Genomic DNA, 26,038 nt, shown 5'->3' with positions numbered 1-26,038 from the left:
GTTTGGCTGCCTCTTCTTTTGCTTCATCTTCACTTGCATCTTCTTCTTCATCTTCCTCTTCTATATCATCACCCTTTCCTTTAGTGAGTTTGAGAGGTGAATTTGATTTGGAAAGTTTCTTCCCTATGCTTTCCAACCTCTTCTTTCCTCACTTTAGAATTTGAGGAATTTGAATATCAAGTGAGATTCTTGTCTTGTCTTCCTCATGTGTTACAAAATATGTGGTCTTGGGGTCCACAGGATCATTATGAGAGCCTCAATAATGTCTCTTGTATCATCAATATTTACCTCATTTTCTAGAGGTTTTACCCATACAATCCTAGGTCTGATTGCTTGTATATGAATTCTGTCATAGTCAACCAGGAAGCATATATCTTTGTCATAATCATCTACCAACTGCTTAGAGATCTTAAGGCTACTCTGCATCCTTTCCTTGAAGTTATTAAAGTATGCATCCATGATGCTTTCAAATCTCACCCATCTCATTTATGAATTCATTAATTTGATACAATACTAGGGTATCCTTTGTCCAGACACAATTTCCTTTTGAAGGCAATCATTTCTATACATAAAATAATAAACAGACTAGGAGTGAACTGAATTTACATGAATTATTCTTGGAAGCTCGAATACTCTCCATGTTCTTGCTGGGTGCATTGAAGCTCGAAAAGGTCAAAGGATAGATTCTTCTTCACAACCTTGTATGCTAGGTCTACAACTTCACATGGCATGCTGTTTGAATGACTTGAACTATAGATTTTATGTGCAATGACATGGATGCCAAACTTGTTCTCTACATCAAACACATTGTTTAATTTCATACCTCTATCATCCCATTCAGCTAGGGTTAGCTTTGCCAATTTTTCCCATCATAGGGTTTTGGTATCCATTGACTTCTCCCATATAGGATACCTTGTTATCCTCTAAATCATCTTCTTCATGATAGGGTAGGTTTGATCCAACTAGAATGACATGTAGTGAACTTGACTTAGTATAAGCCGAATCCATTTGATTCAAAATTTTCTTGGCATGTGGATAATGTGGGTCAAACCCTTGACCTCTAGATGCTTGTGTTCTTGCTTCAATGCACCATTTTCACATAATACTGTATAGATGTGATCTAGGTCGAGATTCCCTAATTCTTGGATAGAATAGTGATAAAATGATTTGACATCATGAATAAGAAGTACCTTAGGAGGAATTGACGAATATTCTCCTTGTGGATCCTTCTCTTCAACAATTTCTAGATATAACTTGAATTTTAGAGGAATATAGTTTGAACTCTCTACCAATGTTTCAGAACCCTTTTTGACATTTACACCAGAAGATGATGCTATACTACATAGTTGATGAAGGATTTGAAGATAGTGACTTCTCCTAAGATTTTACTTCAAAAAATTTTCTCTAAATTTCTTTGGGAGCTTGAGGAATGTTGTGCTCTTTGAAAAATTTGAATTTATGATGAAAAATGAAACTTCAATTTCTTCCTTTTATCAATTTTCACTTTTAAGGGTCCATTAATGCTTTGTACCTAGGTAGGTAAATGATGCTCAGTTGAGTCAATGATTTAGTCAAGTCTATCTACACTCGGTTAGGTCTAAGAGGTAACTTGGTTAGGTCTAACAACTTGGTTAGACCTAAGGAGTGGCATGGTTAGAACTAACAATTTGGTCATGTTATATGACTTTCTTCTATTCAAGTGTATCTGATATGCTGATATGAACTTTCATACTTGGATGACTAGAACTGATGTGGAATATGAATTTGATCACAACTCCAATAATCTCCTTGCCTATTCAAGCAAAGATAATTGAATTACCCAATCCATTATCCTGGGTGTCAATAACCTCACTATTTTCACTTGAATTCTCTGGAGATTTCCTCACTCATTGCTACTTCATTTGAGTCTTGATCTTGTCAGCCTTTGATTTCTTTTCATCTTCAACTTTACCTCTATTCATGTAGTTTTTGTCTAGATCACCAAGTCCTTTGCATACTAACATATTTTGGTAGGATTTCTCTTTCTAAGGTGAGTCCTCATGCAATTAGCTCCCATGTGTCCAAATTCTCCACATAGATAACATTAGTACCAAGTGTTGTAGTCCCAACCAAAGATTGCTTTAGCAAGTTGTTTAGTAGGATTCCAATTCTTGGCTTTTCATTCTAAAGATTTATGACCTTGTTTGTTGCATATAATTTTTTTTCCTTCAAACTTGGTTTTCTCTATGCATTCACTTTCTCTATGTCTAGGTTTGTTACAATTGTAACATTTGCCATTATATTTTGACTTTCTATTTCTCCAATAGTTTTTTGATGTATGTCCTTCCTTTCTACTATGATTGTATGTAGGTCTCTTATTGTTTTGAGATCCCTATTGTGATGATTCTCCTCATTTAGTGTAGTCCAATCATACTTTCTCTTTGTGTTTATTTTGAGATAGTTCAGCTAATTGATCCATGCTTGTTTATGACCTCATCATTATTTTATTGGTTTCTCTTTCTTCTCTAAGATCATTTATGATTCTTTCATTTTATGTTCTTAGATTAATGACTTCTTGATTTGCATTGTTTAGCTAATTTTCCATATCTTCCTGATGTATTGAGAGTTGGTGGATTTCATTGTCTTTTTCTTCTATCCTAGTGTTGAGTAATCTTCTCTCTTCTTTTGCCATATTTTTGTCATTTTCAGCTTGGTTTTTTTGTTCCAAGACTTCACATATCCTGACTGAATGAATCTCTTGTTCTCTTTTCAATTTTTTGACTTCTTGTAGAATAAGGTTTCTTCCAAGTAGGTCTTCTATAGATGCATCTACCTCATTTGAACTTATCTCTTTGCAAATATCTTCAATTCTTTCTTCTATGTATAGATTGTCATTCATCTTTTCTGCCAATTCTTTTCTTCTTTTTAGGAATTGAGAGAGTTGATCCTTCAGTATCTTGATTTTTTCCATGGTCACATGTAGATCCAACTTTTAATTTTCAATGACTTTTTCAAGCTTCTATACTTCCATTGTCTCTAATCTTTTCTCTCAAGCTACTAAACTTCTAATAAGATAACCTTGCTCTAATACCAATTGTTGGAAATGTAATCTAAGCTAGGTGACTAAGGGGGGGGGAATCACGAACCACTTAAATTTATTCTACTTAACCCACTTTGTTAAGTTTTCTAATCTACTTGCATGCAAGAAACATAAATTAGTAAAGTAACAACATCATAACACAATATTTGGTAACCCAGAAACCCTCCAAGTAGAAGGTAAAATTAGGGTGGGGATGACACCCACAATGCTTCACTACTGCAATAATAAAGTTTTCCTGTTAAGGCTTACAAATGATCACTTATGGTGATCTTACTCAGTTAAGATTAATAAGGACTATTAGGTCCACCTTGTCAAAGGATTTATACAATACAATCAAGTATGTACTCTGTTTGGAGTTTTTGCAAAGGACTGTTAGGTCCACTTGGTTAAAGGATTTGGGATTGATGCACCTATTAGGATGGATCAATGGATTGATCTCTAATGTGCAACTATGATTTTTGATGAAAATCCTTTGATTTAAATTGATCACTTGATTGTGATAGATGAGTCTCTTCCTTTCCTTGGAATGCTTGTAGCCTTCAAACAATATGCTCTTCCATATTAGCTAATGTTTTTCAATTACAATTCTTGCTTCTCATGTTTGGATAAACAAAGTACTTGATACTTATATCCATCCAAATAATTTCTTCATAGATTAGCTACAACATAAACAATTCCAAAGAAAATTACCAAGTCAGCTCAGTGTTGTAACACGGGTCCAATGACTTACTCGGGCAATGTTGAAGATACTCAAGCAACATTGTTGCCTTGGGATACTGGATGCTCAATTCATAATGATTACTTGGTAGACATTGCTTTTCCAGCTTGATCATTATATTGGAACAATAATACTTTGCTCAACTCGGTTTGCATTGGAGCTTGACAGATACTATCAACTCAGTTGACATTGTAGATTAGTGGGAACTGTCAACTTGGTTGACACTGTAGATTGGTAACTTAGTTACTATTGTCTTTTATTATGAATAAGTGTTTTGACACTAATTTACAATATATCTTGAGATGAGATTAACAATCATCTCTTGATGGCTAATGATATGCTAGATCTTGAAGAGGAAATGCCCACAAAGGATCCATCAATTCTTGTTAAAATATCCCTTGATTGAATGCATGAAATGCTTTGAATGAAAATTTTGGACACAAATATCATGAAGTTATTAGGTTGGTGTGAAGTGAATCCTCCAAGCCTCCTTAAATATGAGTTTTTTGGTGGGAAAATAATACAGGTTGGCGGGAGTCAACTAATTAAACCTTCGAGGGTTTTTATGCTCTGGCCCCACAATCTCTAGGGTCAATGTCAACCTGGTTGACCTGGTCCCAGAGAAGGGGAGAGGGGGACCTCAAAATTATTAGGTGAAGGGAAAAATAACCCAAGAAGATAGTGGAAGGAAATAGGGAAAATGGAGCACTAAGCATAGGTGCATTCATGGTCTAGGAAGTCATTATGGAGCAAGCACTAAAAAGGTCTTAACAAGAAAGTGCATCCATTTTAAGATGGTACAATTTCATGCTAAGATAAAAAGTTTTATGTGATATGAATTTATCATTGACATATTTAGTTGAAACAATTTGTGCCTCCCATACTAAAGATCTCTGTCTTGCTAAGAGCGAGTGTTGAGGATTGTAGTTGTGATAAAGATCTTTATCTATGATTTTTCTATATGTTGAAAATGAGATAATACCTACATATTGTATTTATAGCTAGAAATATATTTATTTGAGATATTATTATATGAAGAGACATGTGCCATGCAAAGATTAATGCATTTGAAAATATGAAAAAAAATATTTTTAAAAGTTAAAGAGACCTTCAATTGTGAGATGAAGAGTCTCTCAATTATTTATATGTATTGTATTCAATGGAAAGCATTAGACTTGAACATTTTATTATCAATAAAAGTGATATTTTTCATGGCGTGGTTGGGTTCTTCCCTCCAAGTTAGAAATATTTTCCCTAGATAATCTCTTGTACCTATTTTTGTTCTTCCTTATTGTTGTTTATTTTTAATTCTGGGCAAAAATATACATCCATACCTTAGTATCTCTTTTCTATTTCAATTTTCCAATGTTAAGAATGCTAGGGTTATTTCAGATAGTAATCAAACCCTCTATTAAGGGCATCATAAGGAATGAAGGTCTAGTTGGCAATTGGATATGCTAGTTATGTGTTGTATTGATGAAATGTTATGTCATTAATGTCAACATATATTCTTGGGTTCATTAAAGACAAAGACTTTGTATATCATAAAGGCTTATTGAGTAAGCGAGGTTGGCATAGAACATGTTAAGCTATGCGATCTTAGGATTATGTTCATGGATGATTATAGATCCTAGATCTATGTTCACTAATGTTTATGTTGAGTAGCGGATGAGTTACGATTCATTTGGTGAAGATTGGTAGCAAACCAATGTGCTTGAATTATTGACAAAGACAGTTGTTGGTAAATTGTTTGTATCTTATCAACAGGAGGGAATTAAGATGAGAAAGCTTGGATCATGGTTGAAGACATGCTTGTGTTAGCAAGTCTTGAAGGTCACTCTGGAAATATCACATAAGGAAAATGTATGATATGTTTTACTAGAGGTTAATTATGTTGGTGAAATGTGTTGATACTAATTGGATATTGTGTTAATTTTATTGTACGTATGAGAAACTTATTGTAATACTTTTAATTATGATTTAGAAGGCATGTTCTATAATGCCCTACCTAGAGATCCTCGGAATACAAGGATAAAACATGCACTAAATAATTTTTTTCTTAAGATAAGTTACTTAACAACATCATAAAGTGACCAAGTGCAAGAGTGAAGCATCAAAACAAGGTGATAAGAATAGGGAACATGGAAAGACTCACATGTTCACCTACACTAGGGGAAGTCTTACAACTACTTTCAAAGATCTCCAAGCTCTAAACCACAACTCACAACCCAAGACCACACAAATCATGAGAATATACTGAAGGGATGTTCTCTTTAAAACCCAAGATAAAAGCTCCTAACATGGTTAGACAACAAGTCCATTTCCACTAGTCATAACACAATCCAAAATTACAAGCAGGGACCAACAATGGTCAAATGCATGATAAGGGCTCAAAGTTACCACCACTCATCTACTTGACACCATGCTGAAAGATAAATGTTGACTCCTAAAATTTGGCTAAGTCTAAAATCCTGAAGCCCTAAAATTTGGCTAAGTTTGAATTCTTGAAGCCTTGAAATTTCCTAGAATCTTTATCTTAACTTGGAGAGTTTTGGAGCCTATCTCAAATGAATCATTGCATATATTAAAATATTTACCATAGAAAATTGTTTCCAACTGGGATGGAATGAAACCCAATAAGATGTCCAAAATTAACTTGCAAACTTTCCTCGACCAAGCCTAAATGACCCCTATTTCTTGTGCAAGGAAGTGCACTTGTCTCCAATTTTGTGTGAGACTTTGCATCATTGATTGCAAGAAAGTGCATTTCTCCATGTGAGGAAGTGCATTACTCTGCAAGAGGATTCACATCACAGGGTGAAGAAGTACACACTTTCTGCAAGGAAGTACATGCTTGCGTGAGGAAGAATGTATGTCTACATGAGATAATAAATTCTTGCACGAGGAAGTGCCCTTCCCATGCGAGGAATACCAACAACCAAATAACAAGGCAAGACAAAAAAACAAAAAAAATGAAACCTCTACACCGGGGAGTACCTGATCCATGTAAATCGAGTAATGATCACTTGAAAGCATAGAAGAGATAAAAAAAATCTAACATTTAATCCACAACATCTAATGTAATCATGTGAAAAGCAACATCGCAATGAACATACATGTGCATAAACCAAACATCATATGAAGGAAAGTCTAAACATCCAAGCACCAACACAACAAAAACTTGTGCATGGTTCCTCCCAACTATAATAGCATCATGAAATCTCAAGGCCCTAGCCATTCCCCACACATAACATCCCAAACTACCAACTAGATAGTCGAAGCTGTCTTATGAGGGCATTACTACTACAACATAATAACATCATAAGAACAAGAAGATCTAACATGCTAATCCAACAAAGTATAGATACATCAACTAATAATGAATCACATTATGTAACCATATGCTAACATCATAATAAAGGAATGCATCAACGAAACTAACACCATCTAAGCATGATATTCAAGCATTCCAATTAAAGCATAAATCAAAAGGAACACATACTCCAAAAACTTGAATATACCAAGTAAACATCAAACATCGATCTCAACTAGAATAGACCATTTGTGTACATTGGTCTCCAATAGTGGTATAGGTAGCTATGCCTCCCAACCACATGGAACCTGTAGGCCCACTCCCACCATGTTGATGGAGGTAATGATCCAACCACAAACACACATAAAGAAAATATCCATGGCTAACACTCATGCTAGAAAGTAAAGAGGAAAACAACCAAGATCATGAGACAATGCAAGTACAATAGGTCATAGTTAGACACTCTATGCATCAAATATGTAGGGACTTGATGGAGGGTAAGTTGCTGGGCATTAAGAAGCTTAAGCTAAATATCTTGCGGACTCAACTCCCTGGGGAGGCTCTCACACTGTGTCCTTAGATCAACCCCAGGTGCTCACATTTTAAGTGTCCTAAAAAATAATCAGTTGCTCATTTTTTTATTATCTTAGATTTATTACCTAGTAATTTATTTAATTGTCACTTATTTGGAACTTCTTCACGCCAACCTAGGAAATAGTCACCAAGGTTTCGAGAGAAGCCTCTCCATGGTGCTATCCTACATACCCATGCTCATCACATGATGAGTGCTCATAGGAAATGTATATTCCCAACCCAACCCCAATGAACACAACTCTATTGATAACAATAAGGAGATTGGTTCTCACAAGTACCCGATAAATGCACATGCACGTGCTCATGTGTGGGCGCACCAACATCATGAAGATCATAAATAAAAATGGCTAGATGAGAAAACAAGCATAACAAATCACTCAACCAGCCTATATTTAGGAGCATATATTCTACACAAATCCCAATGCATAATAAATCACCAAGCATCATGAACTCACTCAACTAGCCTAAATTTGAGCAAATCGAGGCAAAAACCTAAAAAACCCAACGTTGACAAAAATCAACAAAAATAAAACCCATTCTACCCTTGGGTAAACGAACCACATAAATCTAATAAAAATTAGGTTTTAACATTGTATGCAAAACAAACCAGTATAATGGTGTGAAACCCCAAATCCCCATCTCAAAAAATCAAGGAAATGCTCATACCCAACCAACCGGGCAGAGCTAGCAATCACAAAAAAAGGGGGAACACTAGTTCTCAACCTCCTAATAAAAAACTACAAAAAATGGGAGCAGAACTAGAGCTGAAACAACAAAACAAGAGAGCCCTACCTGATAGCCAAAAGGGCAAAATGAGAATCTGAACAATAAAATAAAAATCCTATAGAAGTTGCTGAAAATCATGACAATCCAAGGTCTCCCCGAGCTAGATCCAACGAGACCAACCTCGCAACAATACCATGCCCGTAGCTCCCACACCAAACATAACAATATTTCCTCTTGAAGAGGATTTTGAATTTTCTCTCAAATTTCTTATTTTAGAAAGTGAGAAGTGAGGTATAAAATTCCTTTTTGGATACTTATTCACTTTTTGAATGAATATAGGATTAGGGTAAATAACCAGGTTGCCTAGTTAAACCCTAAATCAATCTAAACAAAAATAGGCTATTCTAAGTAATTGGAATTCAACTACGACAAAGTTGCCAAGAATTAAATTAAATAAGATAAAACCCAGAATTCCCTTAAACCAAAAATCACAGAATTCCTTAATAACTTTCACGATAAATGTGAATCTCTAAATGCACAGACATGCTCATAGTCTAATCACATAATTCAAACAAGTTTGGATTTATTAAATCAATGGAGGATTTAATTTAAACAATTAAATAGAATATGTCAACCATACCTGGATGACATTGGTTAAATATGAGCAACTGAACCACTAACTCCATGTGCCACTACTAGGGACATAAATCCTATACACTAAACAACATGATCAAGTGAAATTGTATATAATAATATAGCTGAAGTGATAAACACATTAAATTACATTAAATAACCATTTTACATAAATTACCAAAATGAACAAGGTAAATATCTGTAGCACATAACCAATGAATCCAACATGGAAAATTCATTTCTAATTATTTAATCATTTAATAATGGTTGATTAAACATAAAAAAGGCACTTAAAGAACATAAGTGAACATGGTCAAATACATGACTAACCACTACTACAAGAACCTAGTCAAATACAACAGGATAATAATACACAGTGCAATCTCTACACACATCTCAGGGTAATCACATAACAACATCATGATACCACATCAATCCTAGTAACAATTGGCACAAACCTCAGTGAAACCATCAAACACATCATAATCTCATAAATCAGCCATAAGCATAATCAAGGCAACTGATATAGTAACATAAATCAAATCATCTCAAGTGTGTAGACCACTCAAGGTCCCAATCATGATCACTTCACAAAGAAAGATCAACAAGGGTGCATCCATCAGGAAGACTTACATATATCAAATGAGAGAGGTATTACATGTTCACCTTAATATGGTCATGTATAATTAATTGTAAATTATAAAACCTCAATAGGATGATCCGATTAGTTATTTGGGTAGAGTATAAATGAAAGAAGTTTTCCTTCAATGTAATATCATATCATTTCACATGTAGTTGTGTGTATGTGATTGGTGGATGGGAGTTTTATAATAGAAAAATAGATATGGAGTTGGTTGATGGTTTTGAGATTCAAAGGAATTGTGTTGGAAATTGAATTGCAATATTGGAAAATTCAATTGGATTCATTATCCTGAAGATCTACTCTTTGTTGTTGACTAAAGTAATTTGGATAGTGAGTTCAGTTGCCTTCCTATCAACCTTTAATAGGTTTTGAACCTTCTCACAAGGGTTCAAGGTCTCCTAATAGGGGTATGTTCTTTACCAAGGATTTTTGTACTAATTGGATTGTAATTAGATCCTAACAAGGGCACATCCTTTTACAAGAAACTTTTATATTAGTAAAATCTTTTGTGTGTGCCATCCCTATTGGGGTTTTCCCTCCGATCAAGGGTTTCCCTAGTCAAAAAATCATTGTGTCAATGTTTATGGTTTATCTCCTCTTATGTTTCATTAATTTGGTTATTAAAGTTTAATTTAATAATTTAGATTTAAGTTTAATTTGGTCACAACTTATTCAACCCCCCCTCCTCTCTTTGTCGTGCATGTGGACTTTACTTTCTAATAGATTTATGGTTTTATTTTTTGATTTATTACCAAAGCTTTTAAGAAGGACATTCTCTTAGGTTTATGACTATTGTCTTGCTAATCCACTTTCACTACAAAGAGAAGGTATTCATGAATTTCAATATTAAAAGTGCTAGGGTTAATCTAGATAGTAATTTGACCCTTCATGAAGGGATTACAGTTTTTAAGTTTTGACCATTTTAAAGTTTCTTTCATTGAGAACACCATTTTTGAACATTATACCTAAGATGATGAGTCTTATGATTCTGATGAAAATGAGGAGGATGTGGATTTTGATATGGAACTTAGGAAGATTTTGATATGGAAACCTCAAAGAAAACTGTTGGTAAGGGCAAGGGTAAAGCTTCTACTTCTTGTTTTTTCAAGAAGAAGAAAGGGAATGTTGCTAAGAGAGGAAATCATAAGAAGATGGAGGAGGATATGTGGGATGAGGAGGTAGATAATAATAGAATGGTTATGAAATTGATATTAAGGAAGATGTGCGCTCCTTCTTCCCTAGCAAGAAATCCAAAGTTTTGGCTTCTTATACTAGATGCCAAGTGGTGTTGGTGGGAGCTCCCTTGCCCCATCCCCTCCCTTGGTCCCTAATATATTGGTGCATTTGAATCCCATGGATATTATTTCCCTCTCCCCTCCCCTAGTCTCTAATATCTTGGTGCATTTGAATCCCATGGATACTATTTTCCTCTCCCCTCCCCTGGATTCCAACAACACAATGCATATGAATCTTAAGGTTAGTGAGTTGAAGAGTGTAGTGGATGGGTATAATGTGTTCAAGAATGTGGTGGGAGATGGTTCTCTTTCTCACAATGATACTATCAATACAAATTTTGATATGAATACCCACAACAAAGAGCCCAATATCAATGTCCTATAGACTTCCAAGGATGGGGTTTGAAATTTTATAGTGTTGTATATTAGGGTTTTCATGAGGTGAAAGAAATGAAAATTAAAAAAGGGCCTTTAATAGTAAGATGGATTGTTTGGAGGCTATTGGTGTTGGAAATTATAGCTCTTTCCTTGAAGCTCTAAGAGACCTCACCAAGGATGCCAATGATATTGAAGCCATGTTAGAGCCCCAAACTTGTAGATTTAAAGAGGTGGACACTAGGCTATTTGTTGTTGATAAGAAGGTTACTAGTTTGGAAGAAAATATTAAGAAAACTAGAGAGAAAAGTTATAGAAGCATCTCGAATGCTCATTGCCAAGATGGAGAATACTAGCTGGGATAAAGCTTTTTTGCAAGTTGTAGACAAGGACACCAGTCTTGAACATGTCCCTATTAGATTGGGCAAAAGATCTCATGCTAGTATAAGGAAAATGTTGCAACATGAAACAAGGATATAGAGAAAATCAAGAAAGTTGTTGACACTATGGATCATCTCAAGGTGGAAGCGATGAAGCTTCTCAAGAAATTTACTTAACTTTTTCTTTGATTGAGTATTTCTTTTTTCTTTATTGTTTTTGCTTGCTGCTCCTTTGTTGGTTATTTTCCTTTCATTGGCCTTTTATTTATGCTTGTCAACTATTTTTTCTTTGTATTTTTTCTATTTATGCAATGTTACAATGATCTATCTTTCTCTATAATATTATAAAGGGTTTTAGGAGTCCTTCAAAACCTTAGTTTTACTTAATAAAAAAATACCTTATTAACCATGAGAAAAAATACTATCCTTCTCGCCTTGGAAGAACATGTGAGTGAGTCCTACCTAAAACTTAGTACTAGACACATAAAAAAACTTCAAGTTTGTTAATTGAGTTCAAGTACATATCAAATCTTTTTGTCTCATAATTTTTAAGCACACTATTGAAAACCACTTTTTGATCACGCAATAGAAGATTAGCTAGTATAAACACTTAGGGCCCATTTGGCAATGGGAATACAAGTGGAATAGGCATATGTATATTCTTAAAATTTTGATTTTTTTTGTTTGGATCATGCACCAAATCAGAATCGGAATAGGAATAAAATTGCCCAAAAATGAGGATTTGCTGTTCCATCTAAATGGGTGGAATTGGAATACATATTCCAATTCCAATTTTTATTTATTTTAGAAAACATAAATTTTTGAGTCCGTGAATTCCACATCAAATTCTGGGTGAACCAAACAAGAATAGGAATACGTAACTCCATTTTCTATTCGAGAATAAATATTCCAGAACAAGTATTCCTTTTCCCATTTTTATATTCTAGAAGCCAAATGGACCCTTGGGGTACAATACAAAAAGATAAAACAAGAATTCAACTTAACATTTATTGACAAGGAGAATGCACAACAACCTAGGCCACTTAAGAATAATATGATAAACAATTTAACAAGCACCCACAACAATAATGTATAATATAGAAAGAATCATGAAGTAAATTTAGCAACTTTAATCAAAGAATATGTGCATCAAGATTATCCTGAAATTTATGTTTCAAGAAGTAAGTACCTCTAGAATAGAGAATATGACAAAGAGGCTCAAGGGATGAATTCCAAACTTGCTAACACATCGCGATTATGGAGAATTGAAGCACCTCATTAACACATAATTCTAAGATACTAATCATATGTAGAAAGGGCGAACGAGTCCCAAAGTTCCCAATGTAGCAACCCAGGACTCTAGTAGAAGAGTAATGCATATCCAAGGAATTGAAAAATTTATTCCCACAATAAGATGTAGACTAACACTTCTTGTTACCCATATTCTTAAAAAAAAATGAAGTTAACAAAAGAAAAATATAAGTATCCAGGGCATGATAACATGCTTATTAAAAGGAATGAACATGGAAAAATGGTATTGGGATAAGTTAGGGATACAATATTTTATTTTCTCAATTGAGCACCATCAAAAGACTTGAGTTGCATCACTTTTAAAGAAGTTTAGTTAGGAATGAAACTCATTGCTAATAATGTCAAAATATTTAGGAACAAAAGCATTCTTCATCCCAAAGAAGAACTCAAGAAGCCCAACTTAGAAAATGCCAAGTAAAACTTCCTTGAATATACTAGTCTAGACATAAAAATGATTGAGTAGTTGATTCTACAATCCCAAAGATATTTATTAGTATACATGTGATCTTTAATTAAAATCCACACATAAAGCCATTGGCAATTCTTTGCAAAGAAAATGACAAACAAAATGGTAAGAAATATTTCAAATTTTACTTTGATGGACAAGAGGAAACATATAATCTTCAAGAAAGGCTAGTTTCAAAGATTGAAGAATCTAAAGAAATATGAATTGATCAAAATAAAATAAAAAAACATATTCAAATTCTTTAAACTTGTTGGTTAACAAGAGTATATAAATTACAAAATACATCCTATGAAGAAGTGAACATGATATTAAGGATTGCAATATTTTATTTCTTATAATCAATAGATACAAATCATCTTAAACAAGATACAATGACACACTTTGATAAATACAAAAATCATTTGATTACAAAAGGTTACACTCAATTATAAGATTACAAAGGGTTACACTCAACTAGTTTAAAGATACATTATAATGACACATTCACTTAGTAGATGTGAAAGCATAAATTTCAGAGGACATTACTAAAAGAAAATTTACATGACACAATAATTTTATATATAATAAAATGTAAGGAGAGAGAGGAAAAAAAAATTCTCAATATATACTTATGTTTAATTTGAAATATGCTATTCATTAGAAACAAAGAAACCCCTCTTTTATTGTCAAGCATGTGAAATAGATATGGAAACATGATTGTTGAGAGTTGTTGATTTAAGATGATTGTGTGCGATCATAATTGACTTTTTAATTGTTGTTCAGAGTCGGACAATATCAATAATCTTTCATACATGAAATAGGAAATATTGTTTTGGAATATATACTTTTTTCCCAAGCAAAATAGAATATATGGAAATATTACAAATCATTAAGAAAATAAATTCCTGCAATGTTTTTGAATTATGATAATATAAGTACTCGGTGCTCTCAAATTTGAGAAAATCAATGGATAAACTGACAGTCAGATCATATTTTTTTCAACAACAATCATGACCTCGTAGCCCTTCAACTTCAAATTTTGATCACTACCTACGCTATGGAAAAATAAACCACTCTAGTAAAGTCCACCTTGTCCAAAACTTATTCTAAATAATAATAATAAAGTCGAGGCATGATATTATCCCCTGACCACCTCTGCAATTGATTTGTTTGAGCAGCAAAAAAATGTATGAGACTGCATATGTAGAGTGGAGTGCAAAACATCTTTTACATTTTGGACTTTGCCACCATAGTGATAACACCTGCACTAGCATTTGATGAGCCGCCCCCAGACTCTTTAAACTGATCCTCCGTGACACCTGCAAATTAAAAAACATTAGGCGTCAGTATAAAGATCAATCAATAGCTGATGAATTTGATTTGTGAGTTTATTTTTCATTGTTGCTTGCATATGTCTGCAGAAATTCAGATATGTTTCTCTTCCAACAAAATTATTAATGACTGTGAATGCTATTGCCATATTGAATAATGCAAGGAGCAAGACAGCCTGAAGATACCCAGTTTGGATGGAGAGGATTAGAATTATACTTATTTGAGAAAACAAGATGAATGCAGCAGCTTATGACATAATTGATTTGGCAATAAGAGATAGTATATGATTTGCAAAACTAAGGAACTATACTGTTTTCAGCACTTTATGAGATTATATAATGGCTGAAACAAGATCAAGGTATGCATACTAATGCAAACTCTTTAGTGATTCTCTGGTTGCCCCATCCTACTTAACATAACCGAGTATTCGCTAAGCTCATCAATTTTTCACAATCTATAATGATTCTTGTTGCTGTTTGTGAATTTTGATTGGTATTTTATTTGTCGATGTTTCGAATCACACCCTGTGATTCATCATCAGAATATTAGAGAATTCAAAGAGTAAAATCGCTACTCCTTGAACTCTCTAATATCTTTGATGATGGAACACAGAGTGTGATCTGATCTATAGATGCAATAAAAGTGCATACTCGAATCCAAAAACAGCAAGAAGAACAATGGGGTATGATATGACTACAGAAGTGATACTGTTTATATTTACCTTTTCCCATAGCAGCAGTGGAAGAGATTCCACCTTGAACAGTTTTGAGCAGGGCATCATAATAGTTGGCACCTGACCACTTCTGATGAGATAATGTATCCACTCCATTCATCCTTTCTTGCCTTTGGATCTTCTCCACATAAGCAAGCATACCCCTCTGAGCAAAGTCCCTGGCAAAAGTATCAATTACAAGTGCATCTGCATGGAATCCAGCCAGTGTGATGAACTGCCAACAGAATCCCAACTGAGCAATCTCAGGAATGAAGTTCAGCATCTGCTTGTCACTCATTCCTGAGGCATCCCAGTTAAAGGAAGGTGAAAGATTGTAGGCCAACATTATATCAGGGTGCATGGATCTCACCCCCTCAGCAAATTGTCTACACTCCACCAAGTCAGGACCAGAGGTTTCCATCCAGATGAGATCAGCATGGGGAGCAAAAGACTGCCCTCTAACAACAGCAGCCTCAATACCACCTTGGAACCTATAGAACCCTTCTCTTGTTCTTGGCAGATCCCAATCCCAGAAAACATTGCCAACCCCTAACTTCTCAGCATATTCCCTGGTTTGATAGTATGACAAGTTCTTCTTCTCCATCGCTTGCATCCACTCACCCAATTTCCTCCCCTTCTCTTGCTCCAAAACATTGAGGCCTCTAATGGCATCAGCTACACATTCAGAGAAAAGCTTCAGGCCAGCCATAGCCATCCATCCATCCTCCACAGCTTGCAACTCAGCACCAGTCTTGCCACTGGTCATAGCTTCAGCAAGAACTGAAGCCAGAGGTCTACCCTTGAGATTAGGGTTTGTGGCACCCATTATGAACTGATGATCCCTTGCATCCACATTGGTCTGAATCAGTGTGGCAGCCACAGCATCAGTCCTAGCCACTAACAATGTCTCAACACCCATGATATCAAATTGAAGCCTTCCAGCAACTAATCTGTTAATGTGTTCTCCCACTGAAACCAGCACCTTCCCTGCCATGTGACCGCACTTCTTGGTGACACTGGCCTGATCCTCAATGTGTACTCCAGCAGCCCCTCTCTCAACAAAGAGTTTACATAGTTTCACAGTGGCAGTTGTACCACCAAATCCAGTGTCCCCATCTGCTATAATGGGTTTCAAGTAGTCAATGTAGGGAGTTGCTAAGCGCTCTGCCCTGCTCATGCTCATCCTGGCTTCCCTTTGTTTCCTGTCATGGAATTGTTGTGCAAAGAAAAGGTGCTCGACCTTGTTGGGGACAGTGTCATAGGGGTAGTCTGCGAGGTCAGGGCCTGGTTCATTGCTTGATGAGGCAGTGGATGAGCATTGCCATCCAGAGACATAGATTGAGTCCAGGTATTTGCCCATCATGGCAACCTGGACTGGATCCAGTGCACCAAATGTGCAAGATGCTGTCTTGTTGGCCTGGTGGGTTTTGAGGGTTTTCCATAGCTTTTTGGCAATCTGATCGGAGGCATAGCTCTGCTGCATTGTTCCTCGAAGGCTGACCACATCTCTGGCTGTGTAAGGGTGGCGTGTCAGACGGAAACGCTCTGTGTTCCACCATGCTTGCATCTCTGAGACCTCTGCCTCAAACCTGGCTTCCTCCTCCATTATCTGCATCACATTCTCAATTCACTATTATATAAGCTGCCCCTTTTAGCCTGGAAGATTTTCACAGAATGATCCTACAATATTTACTTAGAAATCTTAAGCTAAAAAGAGAAGTCTTGTGCCAGAAATTGAAGACCTCCATGGTTGAATAACTGTGCCAGATAGGTAATGGGTGAAGCCTAGATGAATTATTATTATTTGTTGAGATTAATTATTATTATGTATCAAATTCAAGTAGATTCAAACTCAAGACCTTCAAGATAAGAAGCTACGTCGTGCTATATCCTCTTGCCTAATTTGGCTTCACTGTATTAATAATATTGAATTGTTTTGACATAATGTGATTAATGGTTAAAATGTTGTGCTGTTATTCTTGTCATTAAGATTTAAACTTCGAATATTTGAATGAGATGAAATCTCTATTTATAACCTCACTATTTTTATGGTCAAAAGCATTTGCCTTTTTAAAAAACGACACTAAATTGTATTGGAGGTTAATAAAAACATATTGGAACTCACTGTATTGGAATGCAATGACTTCAAAATGTTTTATGGAAACAGCAATACCAACTCTAGGGTGGGATAGAACTCTTTTATTATTCACAGATATCGGAGAATATGATATATCTGAAAAAAAAACATTCCATCAAGAGCACAAAATCTCTAAGAGACTTATTTTTTTTGTTGGTTCTACAAAGTTTTTCCTTCACAGGTCATATAAGGTGGTAAAAATACTGGATGACTTAAACATCACATATTAGGGCTTGATTCCTAGACTAAAAGTGTTAAATAGTCAAAATTGACTTATTTTTTCAAGCTTAATTTCTTCCTTAGTATGTGATGTTTAAAGCTGATCTAAAATTACTTCACTATTAGCAAAGATTGAATTATTATTAGTAGACATTGATTTACAAACCCACAATAAATTTCATTACGAATTGCAACTGAAAGCTGCCTATCTCATTGTGATTGTCATCAGGCCATATATACCAACCAAACCAAATTGTATGGAATTAAATTCTATATAGAGTAACAACCAAATGGATGAACCCACAAAGCGTCACTGTCAAAAAGTTGGAGAAACTCAACCATTCAATGTACTGGCTGGCAGCTCATGTGGGATCTCAGGCCTTCAAATAAATAGCCAGAGAGTTCATCCTAAAGATATAGCATGTTTGTACTTGATTAATAATTGTGTGATCAATCTTCTATAGATGAGTCAACATAAACATTTTTTTTAAAACAAGTCGATGTTTCTATAACTGTAATCTAAAACTTTGGAAAAATAAGCGTAAACAATCCTCTTGAAAGAAGTTTGTGTCTCTATAATTATGTAAGCTAATCTTTTACAAGAGCCAAACTTTAATAATCCCATGTCCCTATAACTGTGCAATCTAATATTTTACATGAGCCAAATTTAACTAATTCTCTCTTTACAGGCTCATGCCTGTATATAACCTTGTGATCTAACCTTTTAAGATAATTAAACTTCATCAATTCTCTTTTAAAAAAAGCTCACGTCTCTATATCTGTGTAACTCAGTCTCTCATGAGAACAAAATTTAAACATTCATCTTCAAAGTAGTTTATGCATCTATAATTATCACCAATCTTTTATAAACACCAAACTTAAACAATCGTCTTGAAAAAGATTTTACAAATTTAAAACTCAAATTCCCTACAAAGATGTGCTCTAGACCATAAACCAAGCAAGGTTTGGTGGTTTGGTCTTTTGGCAAGGCCTTAGTACCATATGAATATGAAACCTCACATTAATATATTTTAGGCCAGGCAAGCTTAAACCAAGGGATGTGAAAAGCATTAACTAATGTAATAGAAAATGATGAAATTGAAGACAGAAAAAGGATTACTCTTTACTACTGCATATAGATTTTGATTCAAAATACAAATTTAATGTTACTATATCAGAAATTCGGTTTCTTCAAGCTCAAATCTACAAAGTTAAGACGTAGACAACAAAACCAAATTCAATTTTAAAAAAAACCCACGTAGATGTATATTTCTGAGGTGCATCTGAAGCATAGATTGAAGAAGTAAAAATTCATGGTAAGCAACAAGAAACTATGAACATACAAAACAATTGAAGAAAAACTTTGACTAGAGGGAGTTACCGAATAAGAAGCTCCTCCAAAGACAGCCATGAGGTTGAAGAAAGAGCTATCACCTCTGCTTCAAGCAATGATATACAGATGGGCAAGATTGTAGAGTGCCCAAAGCCTGAATTTATACAAACAGCCAGATTGAAAAAAAAGGTTTAAGAAATACTTGAAAAGCATAAAGGAAAAGGCTCGCCTCATTTTTCCAAAATAATTTGAATGCAGCCGATTTGAATACGTCAGGTAGGCTATAAATAGCAGGTGATGGTTGAATAATACGTAGCTGGGCAGCGTCCATGTTGATGGAGGTTCCATCTTTACTATTTTAAGAAATGCTAAGGTGCTCCCAAGAATCTCAATCCAAATCATATGCACAAAGCCCTGAGATACCGAATCAACTGCAGCACAAAACAAAACGTTGTCTTGGGTTTGAAGATCAAACATATTCGAAATGGATTGAGTCTAAACATCGGACAAGATTCTAGGGAGGATTTAAGTTTAGGTATCCAATCACAAATTAAACTTTAAAGCTGAATTGTAGTACAAAATTTATGGAATTAGCTGATATAAAATATTCTTTATAATATCAACTCTATTTTTGAGAAAACCTTTCCATGTGGTTATGAAGCTGCTTAAATGAATTTTCCAATTATAATTAATAATAAGTGGAAGTGCTTTTAGATAAATTTAAAATTTTATAAAAAATATAATTTATAATTTCTTGTTATTTTAGTGGAGCATTTATTATTTAGAAATTGAAAGAAGATATGGGAAAAGTAAGAGCTACATTTTGCTTAAAAATAAGTGGGAAAAATATATTATGAATTCATAAGCTTTACAATCATCTTTTAAAATAGTTGAATAGTTACTTCTATTCTGAAATAAACTAAAGAGTTTTATGAGAATTATAATGCCTTATATATATATATATATATGAGATTTAGTTGCACTTACTAATTTCAATAATATATAGTCATCCATGATAGATTCAATATTACATTTATACGAAAGGTGCAAGATGAATATAAATAATATATTTTCTTGGCATTGCATACTATTTATTTCACAGATTTGAAAACTATTTTCCTCTTTTTCTATAATAACATTTAAGATTTTTCTAATGTATTCTTTCTCCTTTTTTTTAATAAGATAACCCATTCTTTTCTATATTGTATAGAACTAACGATCAGATTTTTAATAACCTATCTTAAATATGCTTGGTTAAGAAATAAAATACAATATAGGATATTCTCACTAAACTTTATAACTTATATTTGAATATGTGAAAATATGCATTAACTAATGTCTCACAATACAACAATACAATCCTTTTCAAAGTTAGAACCCTTCAAAGAAATCTGAATCCTTTCATATCCTATAAAATTACAATGACATATAACATAGAGCTATATCTATTTCTGCATGTTTCGTCTTTCCTTAGAGCAAAAACTCTTAAAATCTATACATATCTTTAACAAAGATCACAAAACAAAATGCTACATTTTGATGGGTGACGTCCCACACAATAAAGCATTTATAATTTTGAACAAGGGGGATGCATGAATAATGTAAGAATTCACTCCCAAGCTTTGAAATAATCCCATATATAACTTTCAAATAAGCAAGAAACACTATGTCATGGAGAGTTCACCTCCCAACCTAGGCCTTTACAAAGCTACCCCCCAAGTTAGGAGAACTAGACACGAAACTAGTGTTTTGCACACATGACTCACAAAACATAAAAATTCCCAAACTTTACAATGACCTTTAAGGATAAAAAATGGGGTGAAGACAAACATCTCAATGAGGAGAAAGCCACCAAGATCATTAAAGAACATTTGTCATCAGAAGACAACAAAATATACAATGTTATCACATAACAACCCTTAAGTCCTTCTGACCCCCAACAAGGCATGCTTGCCTGAAACTCCCCTTATGTCCCCCATTTGTAAAGTGGCACAAGAAGTCCATACATCCTTGTTGCATCCCTCTCCTCCTTGAGGAAAGACTCTACACTCAAAGGAGTCACCTCCTTTCACCCCCAAGGCTATCTTTACCTCACAAGGAAGAGACGAGCCTTGATACTCTCATAAGTTACAACACACACACAAAGGAATAAGAATTCTCTCTAACAAAGATAACTCACACAAACTCTTCACACAAACTCTTCTCAAAACCATAATACTCAAACAACATTTTTACAATAACATTTTGTACAACAAGAATATAAATTACAAAGGGAAAGAAGAAGACACCCTTGGTCCACATTATGACAAGATAGTTGATGAAAAGCTCTCTTCCCAATCCTTCAAAATTCTCTAACTCCTAGATCGTCTCCCCAGTTGGAGAGCGGGCAATGTTTTCTTCCAACAATAGAGGAACCCTAAAAAATGGCTCTATGTATTTCCCATAACTCTCTTGGGGAAAGTATGAGTTCCCATTAGCCCCTCTTCCCAACCCCTTACAAGTTTCTAAGGTTGGCAATTGAAAAGGTGGCTTTAGAAAAGGAAAAGGGTCTCTTGCACAAAAAGGGAAGGTTGCTTATCAAAGGTCATGCCCCCAAAAGTTGATTTTTTTCCATCTTGGAAAACCAACTTTTGGAAGGCCTCCCAAGTCAACTAAGGCTTTCCCTAGGGTTAAAAATGACCCTTACCCATAAGTATACCAAGTGGTCTTGCTAAAAGAGGCCTAACTCAATCCTAGGTGCTCAATGAACCCTCAAAAACCCACCCAAAGTTGGTCTCATGGGGAATCTTATAGGGTACTATGGTCAAGGTAGGATTTACATGTTCCTAAGTAGACATGTCATTGCCACATATATGTACATCACATGTGTCAAGTGACACCACATTTACACATCACAACACACATGACATGTCCACCTAGAAATTATGCATTTATAGACTATAAATAATAATTCACACACATTTAAGCAACACATTTATGAATAAAAAAATATTACAAATGAGGTTTTGTCTCTTCAATAAACAAAACCTTAGCTAACTATTTCACAAATGTTTGGTTGCAGCTCTTTGAATTTAATTCCATGGGCTTTTCTAAACATCTCAATTCAAATATCAGTAGCCCTAGGGAGCCACATATATACATATACAATGCAAATAAATAATGTAACATTCACATAATTGAATTCACCAATAAACTAATTTAATTTAATTTAACATTTCTAAGAATATACATAATTCATGTTAGAGCCATAATCACTCAAACATGAGCTTAGTTTCCATTTTCAAAATCAGTTCATATAGAACATATTCATTACGTCATAATATCAATTCAAATCAATTCACTATAATGAAATTAATAAAAGTATCTAATTACCATCATAAGATAAAACATAATAGCATAAAGAACATTACCATAAAATTAATTAAGTTAGCTAATCAGACTATATGCATTATATGATGTCAACATGAGTTCTCTAATCAATCATCAGATAAAAACATTGCATCCTATGTTGTTAATATTAGCTAAATCATAAACCATCAACATAGTAATTTAACATCCCACAATGAATATTTTTATAACATTACCACCATTATTGTTTACTTGACAAGTTTATCATCATACACAACTATAATGGTAGACTTCATTCTACTAAAAAGATGATGGTCTACTGACCACATGAATAAAATCATGATCAATACTTTACATTGTGGATTAAGATGGTAGGATTATCTACAAGGTTGGAATGGAAAAGCCACTATAATATCCACATGTTCCTAACATAACTTTCATGATAGAAAGCCCTCATTAATGATATAAATTGCATCAAGAGGTGGGTATGGGATATCAATCCCACACTGGCACATAAGGGGATTGGTGTTCTTAAAATTTTATAGTCAAGGAGGTGTCCTCCATGTAGTCATAGTGTGTGCTCCAAGTGGCACTTAGTTAAAGAGTTACTTTCTAACCATTTGTAATTTATAGGAATTGACTACAATGTATAACACTACATCATTACCCTTACCAGTGGGCCCTTAATTCATAACCATAAATCCTTATCTATATATCCTATTGAAGATATAATTCTAGAAAATATTACAAGCTAACTTAGGATAATCTTGTTGGAACTATAATTGGAACAATTGTTATGTTGTCATTGATGTCAAACCTTATTGGTGAGACAATTTCTATTTGAGTAGAGTGCCATATCAAGATGACTAATGAAGAGGATTTGAGAAGAAGAGATAACAAAAGGACCAAGATGATGTGATTGTTTAATCATAACCTGAGTGGAAATGACAATTTTATTGAAGCCTATAAGGAATGATCAAAGGAGGACCAAATGCACATACTTGACTGAGGAAAAGAGTAGAAGATCAAGGAACTAGAAGTATATGCTCAATGATGCTAGTGTTGACCAAGTGGCAGTATAAGCCAAGTAGAATACAGTGTTGATCGAGCATCAATATTGACCGTGTATCATCATTGATGACTGAGTGTTAGCATTTGACAATTTGTGAGGAAATCTTGATTTCCAGCCAACACAATTGAATTCTTGGAATATGTAAAATACGTTGAAGAGTAAGGATTGATGAGCTAGAATATTTAATGCAAGAGAAATTGTGTTTGATATTTCTAAGCATGGATTCAAAGAGAAGTTTTAAGAAGTATCTAGAAGAGAAGAAAGGAAACAAAATGAGGGAAGGATTTGATGAAAATGACCTAAACCTAATACCAATGATGCTATTTAAGAAGCAAAAGATCAAGCTACCTATTTAAGGAGGCATATGGGCTAACCTAGTAGGGTTGGAGCATTTGTTGATTCTGTTGATTGGTGAACTTTGGGAGAAGGCTAAACAATGAAGTGTTGAGGTGAAAAGTGATTGCTTGAAGGGTTTCCAAGAGAATAAGTGATAGAAATGATAATGGAGGCCAATCGATGAATTAACTATTGTACTGAATTGTGAAATGTATTTACAAAGTGAGTTGTATTTATTCAAACAATTTTCTTTTACTTTCTAACCATTGTATCAATATTGTAATCCTTTAATCAAGGTGACATTCTAATGGAATGTTCTAAAGCCCTCTAACCAGAATACTCCTACTAGGGTGAGTAAATCCCTTAATAGGGTCATATTTAATAGTGTATATTGTAACCTTTAACAGGGTTGGCTCCTCACAGAGTTCACTTCAGAAGAGTGAAAATTTGGTAGCACATTATTGATTTTTTTTTTTCAAATTGGATGTCCATGCTAAATCCTGTTGTCATACTTGTGTGGTTGTTATTTGAGATGTTTTACTGTTAATGTTTTACATTCTACAAGTTTGTTACTATTAAAATAGTGGATTGCAAGTTTTTATGTTACTGTTTATTTTCTATAGATGTTTAGATCTGAAGTATTTGAAGTGATTAAAAGTTGAATTGGTACATCTGGACCTAAGGATAACTAATTTGCTCCCTATAAGTTATTCTAAATCATTCTAAATAATGGTATTAGAGCCTTTGGTGCTTGTAAGGAAAATTTTGAAGGTACTTGAAGCTAAAGATCAAGATGTACAAAAAGGAAGTGCCAAGGTTGAACAAGGAGAACTTCCCTGCATGGAAGAGTCTGACGAAGTTGCATCTAGGAGGAATTGGAGGAGGAGCAATACACTATGTGGAACATGCATATGTACAGATACTAAGACCTCTGACAACCCAACAGATGAAATAGAAGCAAGAACACAATCATGCAATGTTGGATATTGCATCAACTCTAAGTTATATTGAGTTTGATGATATAAAAGAGTGCAATACTGCCAAGAAAATGTGGGATACACTGTTGATTATCCATGGAGGAGACACAAAATGTTTTAAGAGAAAAATTATAAATATTGAGAGGCAAGTTTGATGAGATGAGAATGACAGAAGGTGAAACCATTGCTCAATATTGTGGATGAGTCAAAGAGGTGGTAAATTCTATAAGAGGATAAAATGGAAAGATTGATGATGCAAATGTGATTAGTAAGGTACTGAGATCCCTGCTTCCTATTTATGCTATTAGAGTTTTTGCACGACAAGAACTGAGATGTACTCCTGGCAACAATATGATTTTGGAAGGATTAATTTGTAGACTTACTGCTTTTGAATTGTCAGATTTTGATAAATCTGCTCCTACTATTGAATTAGCTTTCAAATCTCAATTGGCTCTTAAAAATAAAGGAAAAGGAAAATGTGTGAATAGTGATAGTGATATCTCTAATGATGACCTTGATGATCTTGAAGCATTAATGACTAGGAGACTTCCAAGAGACAAAGAAAAATTCAAAGGTAAACTTCCTATAATATGTTTTTCACGTAACACATTCAAGGGTCATATTATTGCAAGGTGTCCTAAATGTAATGCCCCACCAAGGAACTGATGCGGACACAACCCAAGAACAGAATGGACACAACAGAAAAAGGGAAGTTGTATTAACTGAAAAATAAGCTAGTACATTCAGTATAGAGAAAATAAACTTCAAAACATGCCCTAAGGGCTTACAATAGCATAAATGTGGAGATAATTTCTCCTTTCAGTACCTCCTCTCAAACTCCACTCCGAACTGCCTCTACAATGCCAGAAATCTCCTTAAATAGACCTCGGAGGGTTAAGGACTAGGAGTACATTCTAGAAAGTACTAGTAGGCATCCACCAACCAAATAGAAGGTTCTAGAAGCTGCGTTAAAAGTTGACGCAAATCTAGAAGAATCCAAAAACGGTAACCAAACTTCTGGGAGGCATAACTTTTGAACCGTAGCTCCAATTGACGAACCATTTACATTTTGGAAAGCTCTCGAAGTGCTCTATAGCCCTATGGACTAGATTTGCTTGTC

At 34.4% G+C, this 26,038-nt stretch overlaps 1 protein-coding gene across 1 annotated transcript; it reads right to left on the bottom strand.

Annotated features, from left to right (window-relative positions):
• Positions 1-14,483: 14,483 nt before the first annotated feature.
• On the bottom strand, positions 14,484-17,111 carry LOC149565535 (isocitrate lyase-like). Its single transcript, XM_089817154.1, has 2 exons — positions 15,506-17,111; positions 14,484-14,771 (listed from the first exon to the last, which is right to left on the bottom strand). The coding sequence occupies exons 1-2, from the start codon at positions 17,109-17,111 to the stop codon at positions 14,680-14,682; spliced, it is 1,698 nt and encodes a 565-aa protein (XP_089673280.1). The 3' UTR covers positions 14,484-14,679.
• Positions 17,112-26,038: the final 8,927 nt, after the last annotated feature.

The sequence above is a fragment of the Cupressus sempervirens genome, chromosome 3 (assembly GCF_028749045.1).
Source record: "Cupressus sempervirens isolate cs-2001-9-10 chromosome 3, ASM2874904v1, whole genome shotgun sequence".
Lineage (NCBI taxonomy): Eukaryota > Viridiplantae > Streptophyta > Pinopsida > Cupressales > Cupressaceae > Cupressus > Cupressus sempervirens.
The sequence above is the reverse complement of the archived record's forward strand: the minus strand, read 5'-3'. Positions and strand labels throughout refer to the sequence as shown.